The 19,801-nt window shown below is 32.1% G+C and overlaps 1 protein-coding gene across 2 annotated transcripts in view; it reads left to right on the forward strand.

Moving 5' to 3' along the window:
• NCAM2 (neural cell adhesion molecule 2) overlaps nucleotides 1-19,801 on the forward strand; it is a 577,130-nt gene that overhangs the window by 515,512 nt on the left and 41,817 nt on the right. For both annotated transcript variants that reach the window (XM_066259097.1, XM_066259098.1), the window contains exons 14-15: nucleotides 2,018-2,139; nucleotides 14,101-14,281. In XM_066259097.1, the coding sequence (XP_066115194.1) occupies nucleotides 2,018-2,139; nucleotides 14,101-14,281 (303 nt within the window). The remainder of the gene's footprint in view (nucleotides 1-2,017; nucleotides 2,140-14,100; nucleotides 14,282-19,801) is intronic.

Below are 19,801 nucleotides of genomic sequence, written 5' to 3' on the forward strand. Positions count from 1 at the left end.
TCCAGAGTCCCTGCACATCAGCCTCTAATGAAAACAAGATCACTCTAGTAAAACCTTGGCTAATCACTCCAACTTTTATTTTCTTCTTTATTTAGGCAAACTTTTATTCATTCATAGAACACCTCTATAGGTGTTTCAACCATAAAACATCTATTATTCCTTTCTTTTTTTCTCTTTACTGTTTAAATGATACTTCTAATCTCTTAGTGTACTTTTGTTGGTTTGCAAACCTCTGCCTTAGACAGTAATAACTTTGAGGAGAAGGAAATTGGGGTTTTTCTTAATTATAAATATGTATTTAGATCGTTTCTTGAGATTTTGTGAAGTTTAAATGAGATAATATATGCAAAATATTTAAAATGTCACAACTATTACTGTTTTATTATTCATGCTGTTATTGCATAAATATCTTGTTTTAATTACTAATAGAAAACATTATTTTAACCAGTTTATCTTTGATAAACAATCCACACTTGCTCTGAACTTTATTTTCTTTTTGAAAAAAGCAGTAATTGTAAGAGAATCACAAATTTGCCAAAATCATTAAACTGTATATTTTAAAATATCTTAATAAATATATAATTTCTGCTTTATACTTATTATCTCAAAAAGTTATTATTAAAAATAGTATTATTAAAATAATATTAAATAAACATATAAATTCTAAAGTTCAGTTTAGAAATATTATTAAACCACTTGAGTGTAACATCACTTTAAAATATTTTGGCATTTCTATAATCTCTTACCTGGTTGTTACAGAAGTTTTATTTATTTAAAAATATATTATGGGTTATATATCATATAATGTCATGATAGCTGTATGCTAATTTAATTAGGTTTCATGAACAATTTCTCTACAATTCTTCCTTTCAGAGTTGTCTATATACCTACTATATGATGCTAGTTTACTATTTACTTGCAGGCAAACACACCCAACTGTCATATTTCTTTAACGACCTGCTTTGTCACAGATAAACTACACACTTTCTCAGGCTTATAAACAGCATATTAAAATAAAGATAACTTGCTGAAAATAACCCAGGTTCTCCAGGTTTGATGGCATGTAGTCCTCGGTACTCCATTCTGCTCAGTTTGTTGTCTCGGCGTGCCTCTCAGTTGTCCAGATACAACAGGTTTGGGGAACCCTGGGAATTAAAGCATGCCCTCTACTAGTTTTTTAGTACTCCCACATTCATATCTATGTCCACATCCATAGGGAACTGTAGGAAGCAAGCAGAGAAAGCCAGTGCATTCCCAAGCACATCCTGCCAGTGACACACAGCAAGAACCCCCCTTTCAAATTGTCAAGCAGTGGTAGCATGCTTCACATAAAAAAATAACAAGAGAAAACTACACTTTAGGAGGTACCTGTTAATATTCAATGTATTACAAGTGTCTATGTTCTCTATCATCTCCATGTGTAGAACAGTGTCATAGACAAGTATGTTCATGATACCTGAATAAAAATAATATATTGAAATATAAGGCTATCTATTGGATAATATAAAATTTCTTTATCCACAGAACTGTGTTTAGTTAAAAAAAATGTTTAAGTGCTTATAAAGGCAGATTACTAACTGCTAAGCCATGATTGTTTCTGAAACAGACATACACGTTGAAGCCTTCATATGTTTATATTAATAACTATTTGCAAGAGGTTTCCAAACTAAATTGACACGAATAAAATAAAAAGGTAGCACATTCAATGAGATATGGCATTTTACACTTTTATAATGCAGTACTGTTCTTCGAGCATTTTGACATCAGTATAAACAATATATTTGGTCCTGAGCTTTCACAATTTTGGCATAATACCTGTGATTTACGGAGGTTGCTGTTTCTTGGATGAGGAGGAAGTGGATTAGAAGTTATGTCATAACAAAGGGCAAAGAATAAATGTTAAATTCAGGAATATCATATGTTTTCATTATGTGACAGTGTTATTTTCATTAATATGCAGTTTTTCCAGGTATCTGAGGTGTGTCCAAATATCAAGAATGTTGTATTGCATATTTAGGTGAACCAAGTCCTCCATCCATCCATGGGCAACCAAGCAGTGGGAAGAGCTTTAAACTCAGTATCACCAAACAAGATGATGGAGGGGCCCCTATTTTGGAATACATTGTGAAATATAGAAGTGTAAGTACCCCATTTATTGTCATTTTGCACAAAGTGTCCTCAAATTGCATTAAATTTGCATTGACTTAATAGATATATCAGGTTAAATAATAGTGATATCATGGTACTCATAGGAATTTAAATGATCATTTTCCATTTATGAAATTCATCAGTATAAATGATAAAATATTGCTCTTTTGGTGAAATCTCAGCATAAGTCATCAAAATAATACCATTGCTTTCATCTTGTGATTTCAACATATTTCTGAACTGAGACACAATTTTTCCTGTCTTTCTGACAAGTTAGCAGAATATTTTCACCCTTCATTTTAGTTGATATTAGTAACTTTAATCTAAGCCTTCTTCTCAATTCTAGTTATTGTAGGCAATATTATTAGCAAATCACACCTTAAATAAATTATTACTTCAATCAGAATTTAACAAAGAATGACCACATTGAACTTGAGGAAGTAGAAGTATTTTTCTTTTCATATTTAATTAGCCCAAGGTAATATGAGACTTTGGACAGCTAAGAGTTACCTTGGGGCTTTTTGTATGTGTGTGAAGGTGTCCACTGGTTGCTGAGTGAAGAGGCCTGATGGACTTTGCCTGTTTGCCTTTATTATTTTTTTAAAGATTTTATTTATTGACTTAGAGAGAAGAGAGAGAGACATAGAAAGGGGGGAAGGAGTGGAAAGCATCAACGTATAGTAGTTTCTTCTTGTATGTGCCTTGACCTGGCAAGCTAAGGGATTCAAACTGGCGACCTCAGCATTTCAGGTCAACACATTATTCACTATGCCACCACAGGTCAGGTTGCCTCTTTGCTTTTAGATGAAAATATTCCCAAAGGCCACTGAAAGTCATTTCTCCTAACAACTTTGCCACAGGTACCAGAGTCTATGTCTACTGTGGAATATGTTAAAAGTGAAAGATTAAAATTAACTTTTTAAGATATATTCACTAGTGTTTATAATTATATCATACTACAATGCCAACTATATTTATGTTGACTGAACCTTTAATAACAGTTACCAAAAGTATATTTTAGCAAATAACATTTAAACAATTGTTTCTTAATAATATAGATGAATTGAAATATTTTCCCACAAATTCAGAATTGTCTAAATCAGGGGTAGTCAACCTTTTTATACCTACTGCCCACTTTGTATCTCTGTTGGTAGTAAAATTTTCTAACCACTCACTGGTTCCACAGTAATTTTGATTTAAAAGGAGGGAAGTAATTTTACTTTATAAAATTTATACAGCAGAGTTACAGCAAGTTAAAGCATATAATAATAATTACTTACCAAGTACTTATGTAGAATTTTTGCTAAGTTTGGCAGAGTAAATCTTTATAAAAGAACTTACTATAGTTAAATCTATCTTTTTATTTATACTTTGGTTACTCCGCTACCACCCACCATGATAGCTGGAATGCCCACTAGTGGGCGGTAGGTACCAGGTTGACTACCACTGGTCTAAATGATAAGACTGCTTCTTCTAAATTCAAACATTGAAGGTTTGAGGGATAATGAAAAGAGGAACTTGATTTTGAATAGCACACTTCAAAAATTGATTTTAGACATCAGTTTGGTCTTTTATAGTTATAATTAATACCCTTTCCCAGGACCCCTCTCTGTCTACAGTTTCATGCCGGCAATAATAAGCATCTCTGTGTATCTTTAGGGCCTCTGCTATAGAAAGCACATGGTTCTTCCCCAGAACCTCTCTGAAAGGCTTACTGATCTCTGTCAGTCTGATAGTGGTGGCTGTTCAAGCCAAGTTTCTTAGCCATTCTTGTGTGCCCATCTGAAAACTCTTTGAAGGGAGAGAATCTTTCCCTCAGAAACACAGGTTAGAACCAAACTCATGAATTGACCATCCCTTCCAAACCTATAATTGCATCCAGAAGAATTTATGATTCAAAATACAGGGGGATGGTAATATTTGTAGGGAACTCTAATAAAATCCATGGTGAACACCGAAGTGCAGTGACAAGTAGAAATACATCTAATATATTCCTTTTATTCATAATTGCTACCTAAACTAAAGTTATTCTTGACTCCTTTCTAAGGAGTTGTAGAAATAAAACAAATATTATGTTTTATTTATAATGAACTCAACGTCATTAACTTCAATTGATTTGTCTTCATCACTTTTAATGGTGGCTTTTATTGATAAAGTCTGTATGTATATTTTAGGAATGCTGTGACATTTTCCAGCTATGTGTCTATTTGCAGTTATCGAAAGTAAAGTTCAGAAACTAGCCAAAAATGTGATTGTCCACAGCACGTACCTTTTTCAAAACATTTAATAAAATTTGAGAGATAACATTACACATACCCTCAGAAAGGCCATTTATATCTTATTTGCAGAGAGTGATCAGTAATTTTATGCAGGTCTTATTCCTAAATCTAATATAAATTATTTTTCTGTTAGGGAATATTTTTATATTTTTAGACTTTAGGTAACATAAGAATGACTGTGGAGCTTAAACTTAAAAGATTTTTTTTTTCTTCACATTAAGCATATGTATGTGTTGGACAATCAGGCTAGGAAAACATCTTAGGAATATAATCAGATATCTACATTATTTTTCTTTATGTTCTTTCATTCTTAGAATGTCGGCTTTTTTCCTCATCTAGATTATCTTGTGTTCCTAAAATCCACATTCAGAATGTGAAGACAATGAAAAGAACAAAAAGGGACTATAGTTTGTTTAAGCTGAATTTGTCATGTTTGTTTTTTTTTTTCAGCAAAACAGTACAGGTTTTATAAAAACCTTATCATGCAGAGTTAAATTATGTCTCATGAAATATAGAAGTATGTCTCATGACCACCACTAAATGAAGTGTGGTTATACTTGGGAGCTGGTTCAGCTGAATAACGGAGTCTACCACAATTATTAATGTAATCATCTTTATTATCTTAATGACTGTCTTAGTCTGCTAGCACTGCCCTGACAAAGTTTCACAGACTGGGTGGCTTAAATAACAGAAATCTATTTTCTCACAGTTCTGGAGAATGAAATTCCAGAATCAAAGTGTCAGCTAGTTTGATCTATCATAATGAAAATGTTCGGTTGCATAATTTAAACATAGCTATAATTGACTAATAATCGATTACTATGTTACTACTACCAAATCTACTAGAATTTTAACAGGGAGCACTGTTTTATTTTCAAATCAACTTTTTAAATAAACTATTTTAGATGCTTTAAAAATTAATGTATTTTAAATATAGTTGACATACAATATTATGTTAGTTTCAGATATAAAATATACTGATTTCACATGTATACACCTTACAAACTCCAAAAACATTAGAAACTTAAATGTGACATATAAGATGATGGAACTCCTAGAAGAAATCAAAGGTAATAAACTCCTTGACATCACTCTTAGCAATATTTTTTTCTAGATATGAATTCTCAGGCAAAAGGAATAAAAAATTGAACAAATGAAACTACATCAAACTACAGAGTATTTTCACAGAAAAGGAAGCCATCAACAAAATGAAAAGACAACCTCCCGAATAGAAGATATTCACCAGTGATACATATAATAAGAGGTTAATATCCAAAGTATACAAAGAACTCATACAAGTTAACATAAAAAAACAACCCAATTAAAAAATGGGCAGAAGACTTAAATAGACACTTCTTCAAAGAGCACATACAGATGGCCATAAGATATATGAAAAGATGTTCAACATCACTAATCACCAGAGAAATGCAAATTAAAATCACAATGAGCTATCAGCTCACACTTATCAGAATGGTGCTCATCAATAAATGAACAAACAAGTGTTGGCAAGGATGTGGAGAAAAGGAAACCCTTGTGACTGTTGGTGGAATTGTAAATTGGTGCATCCACTATGAAAATCAGTATGGAGGTTCCTTAAAAAATTAAAAATAGAGCCTGACCAGGAGGTGACGCAGTGGATAGAGCGTCGGACTGGGATGCAGAAGGACCCAGGTTCGAGACCCCGAGGTCGCCAGCTTGAGTGCAGACTCATCTGGTTTGAGCAAAGCTCACCAGCCTGGCTCCAGCAAGGGGTTGGTTGGTATGCTGGAGGCCCATGGTCAAGGCACATATGAGAAAGCAATCAATGAACAACTAAGGTGTTGCAACGTGCAATGAAAAACTAATGATTGATGCTTCTCATCTCTCTTCTTGTCTGTCTGTCCCTGTCTATCCCTCTCTCTGACTCACTCGGTCTCTGTAAAAAATAAATAAATAAATAAATAAATAAAAATTAAAAAAAAAAAAAAAATAGAACTACCATATGTCCCAGCAATCCAATTTCTGGGTATTTATCTGAAGAAATGGAAGCAGCCCCATATTATTAACATTAGGCAATTGAATAAAGAAGCTGTGGCACATATATACAATGGAATATTCCTTAGCCATAAAAGGAATGACTCACCATTTGCAACAACGCTGGTGGATTTAGTGGGTGTTATGCTGAGGGAACACTGTTTTAATAGCAGATTTTTATGCTTTCATAGCAAGATATGTGAAAGTTATTTCTCACCAACCTTTGTAGGAAGTCATTTTTCACTCTTGGAGACTTAAAAATATGTTTATAGTTAAACATAAAGTGATATTTTTCACATTTTAATGGGAAAACTGAACTTCACAGAATTTGGGTGCCTTGGTGGGGTTGGGGAACAAATATCAGAATGGAAGACATTCTAGTTTAACTCAGTTTTGCATCTGTAAGTGCTGAATTGAAATCTGCCTATGCAGATTATGTTAACCTCTCAACTACTCTCCTATCTCACCTCAACTGCCAAGTTCCTGTGCCAGCAAATAGAACCATTCTGATTCATTTTCTTTTTACCATATCATTTAATGGTTTGCCTTCTACTCCAACACACTGAAATTATCTCTACATCACACAGTTCTATTTTTTATTACCCACTTCATTTTACCACCTCCTTCATTCTGCAGACACCATGCTCTGTAGGTCCTATTGGAAATTCCATAATTCAATATAATGTTATATTAACGGATAAAACAGTAACTGATCTTGGGAAAAATAATTTTCTCCACATTTTCTTTCTCAACATATTATTTCTCACATTGAAAACCTTACAAGTTCGAGAAGATTTGATAAATATTTATAGTGACATTAACCTTGATATTTGCACTTATATTAAAATATTAACTACTACATCAAAAAAATTCTTAATCATCTGCTCTCTTTGTGTGATTCAAAGCCACTTTATCTATTAATGTCTCAATAAGAATGACAAAATTGAGACAATATATTCCTTCATCTCACTGTTGATTTCAGCCAGACACTGAATAAAACTGTTTAACCCATATTTCACTGGGAAAAGGCCAAGGCTAATCATATTCTAATATAGAGATTGTATAACTGCCTTTAGATTATAACCTGGAAACAATTATTCTATGCAATTCTGTAGTAGATAAAGCACATGACTTTGTTCAGTGCCCATTAAGAAAACAGAATTTATTAGGACAGAACTAGAGTCAAATAAAAGCAGAATTAGATGTCTCTGTTTACCCTCTGTGAAAATTAACATCACTAACAATAAGTCAGGAAGATTAAACTATGTAGCAAGCTTAATAATATCATAATGTACATGCAAAAATAATGTATTTTATGTGCAGTATATTTTATATCCACTTTGTATTACATTATAACTTCATGTAATTTAGTAAATAGTCTTTAACAGGCTTCCATAAGTGTTTCACTGTTTTCTCTTTAATTTGTTGATAGCTATGGCATCATAACTATCGTTTAGTTGTTAACGCATTAAATAATTTCCCTGAGTTAAGTAGGGCCAAAAGAAAATTGGTATCTTAAAATCAATTGTGAAGAATGTACTGTAGGGACTAGCAACAGAGCTTTGGCATATGATTTTATATCTTACTTGACATTCTTAAGCTTTTTGGAGTCAAGGAGTTCATACTCAATGGCCATGAAAAGGAATTGGTAACTTTGAAAAGAGTATCAAAATAATAATTAAAACTGAGTTTTTGTTGTTGATAGAAATTATTTTGAAATTATATTTAGATGTGTACATTGACATTTATTTAAAGTTATCAGTTTAAGTTTTGAAGTATTTTTTTTTCAAAAAGAAATACTTATGGACATTAAAGAATCCTAAACTGTTAGGTAATTTCTTCTTGCTTCTAGTGAAGAAGATGAGTTGCATTCATCCTGTGTTGCTACTATTAAATAGACTATTTGTTCTCTGAATGAATCATTACATTAATGAATCAATGAACAAACAAATTAATCTATGTTATAAATTATAAATAGACCTATAACAAGATTAATAAATATGTATAAGAAATAATGAACAAAGGGAAAAATACTTGTACAGGGTAAATTTTTATGGGTTGTGAGAACATAGAAGGTTATGAATTGGAAAAATTAGATTTTTTTCCCTAAAGAAAAATGTGGGTGATGGAGATTAGGGAAAGATTTAAGGCCCATTTTATAACATTTACATGGAACAAATGCAATTTAAATCAGCTATGATAATAGGAAAAAGAGATTTGAATTGAAACTCTACTAAAAACCACCAAACCTTATATCTTTCCAAATCATAGTGGAATGTGTGTGTTTATTTGTGTATATGTGTGTTGCTACAACATTTCTCTTGTATTCAAAGTAGCAATGAGACTTGATAATTCTGGGTCCTCTGTAAAGTCATACAGGTAGTGGATTGCTGAACCACCAGGAAATCCATGAGCAAGGAACTCTTTTACCTGGAAACAAAATTCTTAAACCATAACATAGAAGAGTCACATAAACATTAACATTCATCTCGTAGTATGAGCTCACTTCTTTTATTCCTTTCTGTTAATAATGATTCACTTGTCACTTAAAATGATGTTGACCATTTATTCCTTAAGGCTTTGACAAAATTAATGAAATAGAAGCAGTCAAGGAGTCTATATATAAGAATACCAAAACCCCTTCCATCTTTCATCTGCTCTCTCTTTATCCAGATGATAGCAATTTTTTCCCTATATGATGATATTGAGTTTTTAGGAAAAAATTGAATGCCCTTGACTGTCATATGGCCCTGCTATCTATTTTCTGACAAAAAGGATTCCTTAAGATAAGCTATATCAAAGCCAAGTGACCGTTTTTCTTCCAGTAGCTTCCCTTCAGCATTTAATTGGCTTATTAATAATAGCCCTGTTCAGCAAATCATCTCATTAAGATACCTAGGGGAACGTTTTACAACTAGATTATCTTAAATTGTTCCCTAGGCATTTAAATTCTGTAAATTAGGCACTCTACAAATGGTATAATTGAGATTTTGATGCCTAGGGGAGTATTTGGTAACACCCACTTTAATTTTTTCCTATTCCCTAGGAATAGCAATTAGGGGATTAAAAAGTCTCCTTGTCTACTGTTGAATGGAAAATGAAATTGATTTAAATTGGCGAAAATATTAGAACTCTCTTTGGTTTTTTATACCATCATTTCAACTCGGTAAAATGATGGAAGGGCTTTTAATTTATCACTCTATGAGATTCAACAATTAAGAGCTAAATGATTGATAGTGCAGAAGAGACTGTCTGTGTGTCTTGTGCTTGTCAGGAAGTTTCACCTTAGTGATCAGTTCTCAGAAACAGTATTTTTGGAGGATTACCTGAAAGAGAGGAAGACTGTTCATTCCACTCCACTAAAAAAATAAATTGTATCCCGGGATCATCCAGAACTCACTGTTGGCTTATTTTTTGGGTCTTTCAACCCCATCACCTTGAAGATCCAAAGCAAAAACTCAACTATGGATTTCCACAAACATATTTACTCACACCAAGACTTCATAGTTAAGTAGAGCTTATTGAATTACTAGATTGAAGGGAAGTCTACAGGGGCAACTCTCTACTTTTTTTTGTAGCCCTTGTCATCCTTATCTAACTCTTAGTCTTCCTGCTCCTCACCCACTCTTTTCTGTGTATGTATATACACAATATATAATGTATGAAATAATTACATGCTGTATTTTTTGTGACTATGTATGTGTGTATATATACATATATAAATATACATATATATCCTATATTATCTGAAATTACTTATGGATGGAGATATATTTACACTTAAATTTTTTGGTCCATAGCTATGACTAGTGCTTTTTTGTTGTTGTTGTTGTTGTTCTTTTTTCATTTACTTAATAAGGCTACAGCATCTGTTTTTACATTTCCCAGGGCTTGTGTATCCTTCTGAGGTCTCCTATCATTGTGTTTATTTATGGATCTAAAGTTTTATGAAGGAATCACACCTTCTTTTCAATAACTAGTTTAGAATAAATGAAAAGAGGAATAGCATGAGAGTTTATTATTTTCAATAACAATGCCATCTCTTCCCTGTGAAGACATTCCTGTCTCCTGCACTCTATTGGCCTTTGTTTTACATGCTTCCAAAGCACCCCTGAGTTTTCAAGTTCATTTCTTTCTTGCTTGCTGGTTTGTAAACTCCAAGATAAGGATATTGCTCATGTCTTATTCACTATTGTGTTCACACTTCTAGAACTGACTCACTACACTCTAAGGCAGTGATGGGCAATCTTTTGAGCTTAGTGTGTCAAAATTTGCCAAAAAACCAAACATAACTCGGGTGACTTGTCACTTTGAGAAGAAAACCATAATTTCACGATATTTATAGTTTAAATAACAAAAATGTATAATTGTAATATATAACTGTATTTAATAAATCAAAAACTAATTATTTAACTTACCTGCTTAGTGACTTCTTTGTTCATCTGTCAGTCAGTTTCTTTTGTTGGTCTTGATATTATTTAACTTGTGTGGGGTGCTGTAAACTAAGATAAGTGAGGAGGAGGAATTCTTTAACTAACCTGCCTATTAGTGACTTTTTTGTTGCTGAATTTTATTGGCTAAATCTTCAGTTGAAGGTTGGTATTTTGTACACTTCAAGCGCAGCAAGCGCTACTAACTTCATCTGTCAATCTGTTTCTTTTGTTGGTTTTGATATTATTTAACGCTGAGAATAAGGTTTCATAAAAGTATATAGAAGGAAAAATTGTGAGTAAAGCCATTGCTATAATTTTCCAGGGTGCTAAAAGTGTTTGGTAATCGATTGCAGGCACTCCGAATTTCCTGTTCGTAGTGGCATTCCTCTTGATTCTCCAAGCAGCACCTTTCCAGATTCTCAAGCTTTGACCTCAAGTCAACAAACACCTGAGCCCAGATGCTGTCTTAAAATTCTGCAAGTTGCATCTTATGTTAATTAAGATGGCTGCCGCTATTTCTAATGGCAGGAAACTGCACCCATAGCACAGGCCATTGCCTCTCCCAGCCTCCCCTAACTTAGATGGTCAATTAGAAATCCAAAACACCCCAGAACAATAGATTGGATGATGGGTGCTGTGGTTATGTGGTTTCTGGTAATGGCAATCACAGGGCCCCCAGAGATGCGTCCCCCATGGCATTTCACTGCTCCCTGCTCCACCAGCTGGAAGTGAGTTCAAAGATCCCCTAACGGCCTAACCAGGAGTCCTAGAACTAGACACTCTGTGCCGGAGTTCTGTTGTTTTGGCCTACAGACCTCCGGCACACACTACCTCAAATGTTTTATCCTCGGCTACTGCACCTGGCTGTGCAGGAGCCGAGGATGAAACATCCTTCTCGGCATGTGGCCCCATACTTCTCTGGTATGTAGCCGTATGTCATCAAAAATGGTTACACGTAGCCTGACCAAGCGGTGGCGCAGTGGACAGAGCATGGGACTGGGATGTAAAAGACCCAGGTTCGAGACCCTGAGGTCGCCAGCTTGAGCATAAGCTCATCTGGTTTGAGCAAGAGCTCACAAGCTTGGACCCAAGGTCGCTGGCTTGAGCAAGGGGTTACTCGGTCTGCTGTAGCCCACGGTCAAGGCACATATGAGAAAGCTATCAATGAACAACTAAGGTATCACAGCGAAAAACTAATGATTGATGCTTCTCATCTCTCTCCGTTCCTGGCTGTCTGTCCCTATCTATCCCTCTCTCTGACTCTCTCTCTGTCTCCGTAAAAAAAAAAATAAAAAAAAAATGGCTACACGTGTCAGTGCTGACATGCATGTCATAGGCTTGCCATCACACCTCTAAGAGCTGAAAGAATAATTGATGAAGAAACTGATGAAGAACAGGAATGTTAGGGAAATGATGGCTGTTTGGTGTAGGTGTCCTAAACATTTCAAAAGTGCAACTAGGTTTCTTTCTATATACTGATCATTCAGTGACTTAGACAAGTTACAAGTTCTGTGGCCCAAACTGTTTTCAGTTTTCCAATAGCATTTTCAGAATAACTCACAACACCTTAAATACTGGACAGTAGCCAGTCTAACAAATTTATAAGTTTATAAGTTTCAAAAAACAAGGGAAATGCCTCTTGTTTATATGATAACTTTAAGTACTTGTCTAAAACTCATGGTTCACTAAGAGTGTTACTTTCTTCAGTCTTAGATGAAATAACAAAATTGGTCTAACCAGTTTCTATTGTAATAAAAGGTATATGTAACCAAAAATTGAGTAGGAAAAGAGATTAATAGTGTGATTTTAAAACTATGTCTTCTTATCTCCTTTTGAAGGACAATTTGTATATGTAGCACATCATTTAATGCAATCATGAATTTAACTTTCAGAATTTGATTTTAGAAAATAAATTTTTAACTTTAATAAATGCAAAAAAATTATTTTTATAGTCAAAAACATTGTAAAATATTGGTTCAACATAAAATAATACTTAGCTGATCTCTGGGGTTAAAATCTATCTATCTATCTATCTATCTATCTATCTATCTATTTATCTCTATGACAAGATACAGTTTATTTATAGTTACCCCGCTGAGAAATTAAGATTTGCAATTGCAGTGAGAAATTATTAGATCCACGACTCCAGAGATAATATTATTTTATTTCCATATAGTTATTATGGAAATATTTTCTCCTTAAAAATAGCTGTATTTATTAAGGAATAATACACAATTTAATCACTTTTATTTTATTCCTCCCTCATGAACGCTTACAAAAGCAGCTGCTATCTTCATTCTATAAAAGAGATGAGGGAAATGGAGTAGAGAGGTCAAGGAACTTGCCTGTCTTTAAATGATTAACATGGAAAAGTTGAGTGCTCACATTAAATATAGTTTAATTCATAAAATCATATCAATTTATTGTTTGTGTTTATTATAGTTAAGTATTTTTTAAAATAAAATGTAATTCAAATATTACATGATTTAATACATTTATTTTAGAAAAGAGTCAGTAGGATTTAAGTGTAGAAGTCAAGAATAAGATAACATTTTTTATTTTTTATGCTAATAACTTTTTAACAGGTAATAATTTTCCTATATGTTACTTCATTATGAGTCTAAAATATTATATTAATAAAAATTCTAGTGGTAATTTAAATCTATAAAAAATTCAAACTTTATTTGCAAGATACTTTATCTCCTCCACAAAATAAGTAATTGATAATTACTTTAATGAATATATTAGGCTTTTCCTATATATCATGCTTCATTTTTTTTTTGTCCACATGAGTCTTCATAATCAACAAAGTGGCCAAATAGCAAACTGATATATGTGATTTTTTTAAAATCTTAATGGAAGTAGATTACTATCCAGAAGCATCAAAACTCTCTGGCTTAACCCATTTCAGTTTTCCAATAGCTTTTTCAATATATATATACCTTATAACACCTTAAATACTGGAATGACCAGTCTAACAAATTCATAAGTATAGATTTCAAAAAGCAAGAAAAATACCTCCTCTTTGGCTAATATAAAAACATTCCATTTTTATAAAATGTCTTAGAAATTACTTTATTGATATAGCAACTTCATTTATCCCTGTGGATGAGAACATGTCCTTTTTTGATTTTAATAAAACCAGCTTTTCCATTTCTAGATAATTATTTTCAATCTCAATTTTATTATATAGATATTTACAAAGTATATTTTTATTGCCTTTACAGAAAGATAAAGAAGGCCAGTGGCTAGAGAAAAAAGTGCAAGGAAATAAAGACCATATTATTTTGGAGCACCTACAGTGGACAATGGGGTATGAAGTTCAAATTACAGCTGCCAACAGATTGGGATATTCAGAACCAACAGTCTATGAGTTCAGCATGCCACCAAAGCCCAACGTTATTAAAGGTAAGCAAAATGATGTACTTTCTTAGGCTGTAAATTAACATGTTATCCTCTTTCTAATTCCTCTGGACTGTTTCTTCTTTTGAAAACAATTTTATTGAAAGAACTGTAAATTCTAGGTTCTAATCATGATTATTGTGGCATGTCTTGCTCAAGATAGTTCTCAGTCATCCTTGTCATGGTAAATATGTTAATTTATAAATATAGTTTGATAACTTTAGTAGTTAAACTGATAGAAAAAGAATGAGCACAGGGCAACAATGGCAGGTAAGAATGTTAAATATCAAAATGGAAATTTTCAGAAACTTTGCAAAGAAGACAACTTCTCTGCTAAACATGTGGGCACTGTGCCTCCACTTTGGGGAAGATGTGACCTAAAATCATGACAAACTCATCCATGCCTGACCAAGCAAGTTGATTTTAAAAACAGAAAATCAAGTATACAGTGAGGCAGAAACACCCATAGACATAGCCCCAGAAAGAAATGTAACTAGAGTTTCAAGGAGACTCACAACACTGCAGGACACTGCATTGGTGTTCACCACACACTGTCAGATTCTACCTTTGTCAAGTAACAGTGCTTACATCACCCTGTGCTAATGCTATTAGCAAAGTCCACAGAGGGATATGAAAGTATTTTTCTGATACATGCTATAGTGGTAAATATGCAAGAATTTATCTTGATTCAGAATCATATTTAACTCTGTTAATGAGTTAACATATTAGAAATCTTTTAATATTTACTGGCAATTTTTATACATATATAAAAATATATATGTACTATATATACATATATATTTATATATACATATATAGACAGATGAGAGCAGCATATTTATAAGCATGGCTTAATTAGGTCATTTTTATAATAGAAGGTCAGTATGGTTACATAACATTTTTGAGACTGGAAAAAAAAAATTGTCAGTTTGGTCATGCTATTTAACCCTCTTGTATTTTCAAATTGATATTAATCTCATTATTATGATTTTGTTATATTGTTCATCAGTTATGTCAAATTGAGAATAGCTTATTACAATTAATCTTTCTCTTAAAAAGCAATTACTATTGGTTATAGGGCTTAAAAGTAATTGATATTATGGCTTTGTACTGCTAATATTAATTAATAAGTCCTCCCACTTATAATTTGAAATTAAGAAGTTGGGAACATCTAGAAATAAAATGAGTGTCTCATCTTATAATGGCATTTTAAAAAATTTACAAAAGTACTTCTTCATTTATTATAAAATTTTAATCTTGAATCTGAGTTGAAGAATAAAGAGTGGTCCTTATTTTACTGACAGGATTTTGAGAGTGAAAGGATGTGTTCAAGATCAGAGATATTTTAAGTCATATGACACACCTAATCCCCTTACAAATGGTATATCTAAAAAGAAGAATGGTTGAATGTACTATCAGGTCCATTGCCCCTTTAAGTTTGAAACATCGATAACTGCCTCTAAAATTATAACATATTTTGTTTGTAGTAATTACCACCTATGCAGATATCAAGAATGTGATATCAATATGATTCTTAATCTGAGTTCATCTTTAAAGGGGGAAGTTGAAACAGGATACTCCATCTTCTCAAATCTTTAATTGTCCTCATACATTTGGAGGAAATAATGATTTTATGAGGATAAAAATTAATGTTTTATGAAGGAGAAGGCAACTTTTTAGTAACATTTTACAGATAAAACACAAACTCTGAGAAAATTTACTTCAAGCAAGTTACTTTATGTAATGATCCTAGACAGCCTGCTATTTCTATAAGAAATTGTTAATGAAAATGAATAGTAAGTATAAACAAAAGAAATATAATGTATATCTAAAGGCCCTAAAATAGCTAAGAAGTCTTATGATACATTCACTTTGAGAGCATTTTTGTTTGTTTGTTTGTTTGTTTGTTTGTTTCAATTTTGGAGACTTGGCTTGTGGACAGTACCAATGGGACAAATAGACAGAATTCTGGTTTATAGTTTCAACTTTGCTCTTATCACTTAATTTCTCTGGATAAACATTTCCTTATCTCTAACCTATCTGTAGTCATAAGAGTCATTCATTCATTCATTCCAGTGATTTATTGGGGTCTTTTTTTGTGACAAAAATCATATAAACAAATTTAAAACAAATCCTAAAAACAGTAAGAAATCATTTGAAATAAGGAAGCTATTTGAATAGATAAGCATATGAACAGATTACTCTTGCTCATATGGGTAAAGCAATATATGGGTGAACAGGAATGCTTGGAAAAAATAGTGATGGGAGAAGAAAAAGAAAACAATGACTAAATCCCAGACACAGTGTAGATGAAGACTAGCCTGCTTGTGTAACAGATTGGATTCAGTAGGCACTGAAGATTGAGTGTTTTGCTTTGGGAATTGAGCCATTCTTGTCATCATTCTGAGGATGGAAGATTTTGGAATTGGAGAATGAAGGTTACCATAAGAGTAGTTTAGTATTCATTAACTTTTCAATGTCAAGAAGTAATTAGATATGTGTGTATGAAGATAAACAGATCCATGCTTTGGAGACATATTGCAATGTTGTTAACTTTACCAGGGAAATGGTATTAAAAGTCTGGGTGAGGTTAAAACTAAATAGTGAATAATGCCTATGAAAAGTAGTTGATGTCTACTGGGATAGTGATGTTTCCTCTGGTATCTAGAAGGGTGACCGGCACAGCATAGATGTTTAAGAAGAGCTTCTTGAGTTACTGAAGTGCAGATGGTTAAGAATGGCATCCTAAGAAACTTTAATTATTATATAGGAAGAGGAACCCACACCACCACCCCTCCCATGAGACTAAGATACAGAATTCCTGGAATAACATGGCACTGTAGTATCTTAGAAGTTAATAGTCATATTTCAAGAAGAAAATCTATAAATCACCTTTGACACTTCAGATGCTGCTGAGAGTTCAGTGGAACTTCATCAAAAGACATGTGAAGTATCCTTATTGCGTCCAGCTGTGCTGAAGTGGTTGGTAGAAAATTAAGGAGAAATAGGCTGGAGATTGTGTGTGAGGTTGAGACATGGAGACTCCATGTTTATTGAACGCTTGCAAAATGCTTTGCTAAAATGAGCAGAAAAAAAATATGCAGTCAGTGTTATAAGAACGTTTATGATGAAAAAACAAGAGCACATTTCATGACTGATAAACAGATAATGCAGTCTAGAAGTCAGACTTACAGATAGAGGTACAAAGATTTTTGAGAGGGTAGGAGATAGAATTCTGCAAAAATGTCACAAAATAATGTCTGATTTACTATGACTGAATCCACTGGCTGGTGAGGCCTCTGGGAAAGCCACATCAAAGACAAGCCTTTTCCAGTTCAAGAGTTTTTTGATTCAGCTCTAGAAGGTTTATGTTTGTGATGGATGATGGTGAATTTCAGATACTTTATACCCAAAATATTCTAGGGAGTTAAAATTATGTTACAGTATTGGCAAAATGAGGGAAGATCATCTTTCTATGTTTTCATCATAATTACTCTTGTACTATATATGATATTTTTATTCCATTTTAAATAAGTATGCTAATTAGAACTTATATCTAAAATGTTATCTTAAATAAACTGACCAATTTCAAACCTTTTTATTTAATTTGAGATAATATGGAGTTTAAAAGTTAATTTACTTTGGGTTGATTTTGTTATTCTTTTTGTCTTGTTTTGTTTATATGGCATGCATTACACACTGTTCAAATGAAATTTATAGACTTTTAAATTTAAAAATAAACATTACCTATTTGCATTCAGGTATATTTAAATTTTTGTAAGCAATAGGCTAAATCCAGACTACATTTATTTGTTGGGCTGAAGAACTATTTTTTGAAAATATGTTCATTTTACCATAATATGTCCTACTGATAGTGGCTGTTTTACATATGCATCTTAGTGGATACTACCTTCCTTTATAATATATGATTCTGATTTAAAAAGTACTTTGTGATTAACAATATTTTCTCATTTTTACTATTTAAAGATGTTTATTTTGAAAGATGTTTCTTGATTTACATAGAAATAGTGTGCAAATTCATGATCATGTTCCCTTTTGAAATATTCATGATGCATAATTCCATCTCATTTTATTAAAAAAACATGAGAATATTTAATAATTATGAAATAATTCTTATAAGAATGATACAAAACTATATAGAGAACTAGAGTCTGCTAAAATGGCATTTATTTATTTGTTCTATAATTTTAATGACTAAAAGTACTGCTAATTTAATGGCTTGAATTTAGGATTAAAAATCCTTGGAAATAAATTTATTTTGAAATCATTTCAATCATTTATTTTTACTTCAAAAATGTTTAAGATTGTTTTAACTAAAGAAAAACCTTAGTATATTTTAGATCACTTAACTTTGTCTTGTTGCTGTGATTGAAGACATGTATAATTTTAACATTGAATATCAGTATAATTTGTTGACAAATAATTTCATTCATACATTCATAAGATCCAGCGGTAAAATAATTCTATCATGTGAAATCAAGCATGTAATACTTACATGAGAGCTCATCACATTTAACAAACTAACAAAGAAATGATGTAAATCACTACCGATAAATAAATTGCTAACGTTTTTCAGTTAATGTATATTTTCATGAGCTTTTCAATTATAATTCTAAAAACTGCAAAGTACTTTGATGGCTTTCACTGTACTTCCACACAAATCTAGTATAGAGTTTCATATTTGAATAACTCAACAGGAACAACAAACCACAATGTTCAAGTGCATGGCAAATACTAAAATGTTTTCTTAAGGTTAAGTCTATGATTACAATATAAATTAGAGAAATTCTAAAACAATGGTGAAACTGAAATTCAGTTACTTAAGGAAACTTCATTTTAGCCAATGAAAAATCTCAGTCAATTCTAAATAGAAATTTTACACGCATAACAATATTTCTTTGGCTTAGCATACAATGAAAAAGTAAGTCTATGAATTATTTTCATAATCTTTGGTTCTTAAAATAATTTTTATGAGGTACAATGACATATGTCCAAATTGAGCCTGTGGTCATTTAAATTAATGCTTCTTAATTCTATTGTGATTACAAATTTTTATTGTTTGAATATGTAATATTCACTTATTTTTAGTAGTTCATTTATTAAGAATACAACTACTTTTAAAAAATGTCTTCTAAATTATTATGGTTTCAAAAAAAGCAGTAAATATTGCAGAATATGATGAGCTCATACTTAAAGTAGCAGTTTGAATTTAACAGTAGCACAGTGGAATGAATGCTGATTTTTCTCTCATAAGTTGTATTTTATTATAGAATAATTTAAGATGTTCACACTTAATCAATGATAGAACCCATTTCTGAGTTATATAAAATAAACATTATTAATATCGAGTCTCAGCTATGTTTTTTAATATATGACATCTATTTAGAAATGTTTTATACAAGATTTTTGGTATTCTTTGTCTTGTATCAAAATAATTGGTAATGGTTTTGTATAAATCTTGCATTAATTCTTTTCTCTTTTTTTTCTTTCCTACTGTCACTTCTT

The sequence above is a fragment of the Saccopteryx bilineata genome, chromosome 2, assembly GCF_036850765.1.
Source record: "Saccopteryx bilineata isolate mSacBil1 chromosome 2, mSacBil1_pri_phased_curated, whole genome shotgun sequence".
Taxonomy (NCBI): Eukaryota; Metazoa; Chordata; class Mammalia; order Chiroptera; family Emballonuridae; genus Saccopteryx; species Saccopteryx bilineata.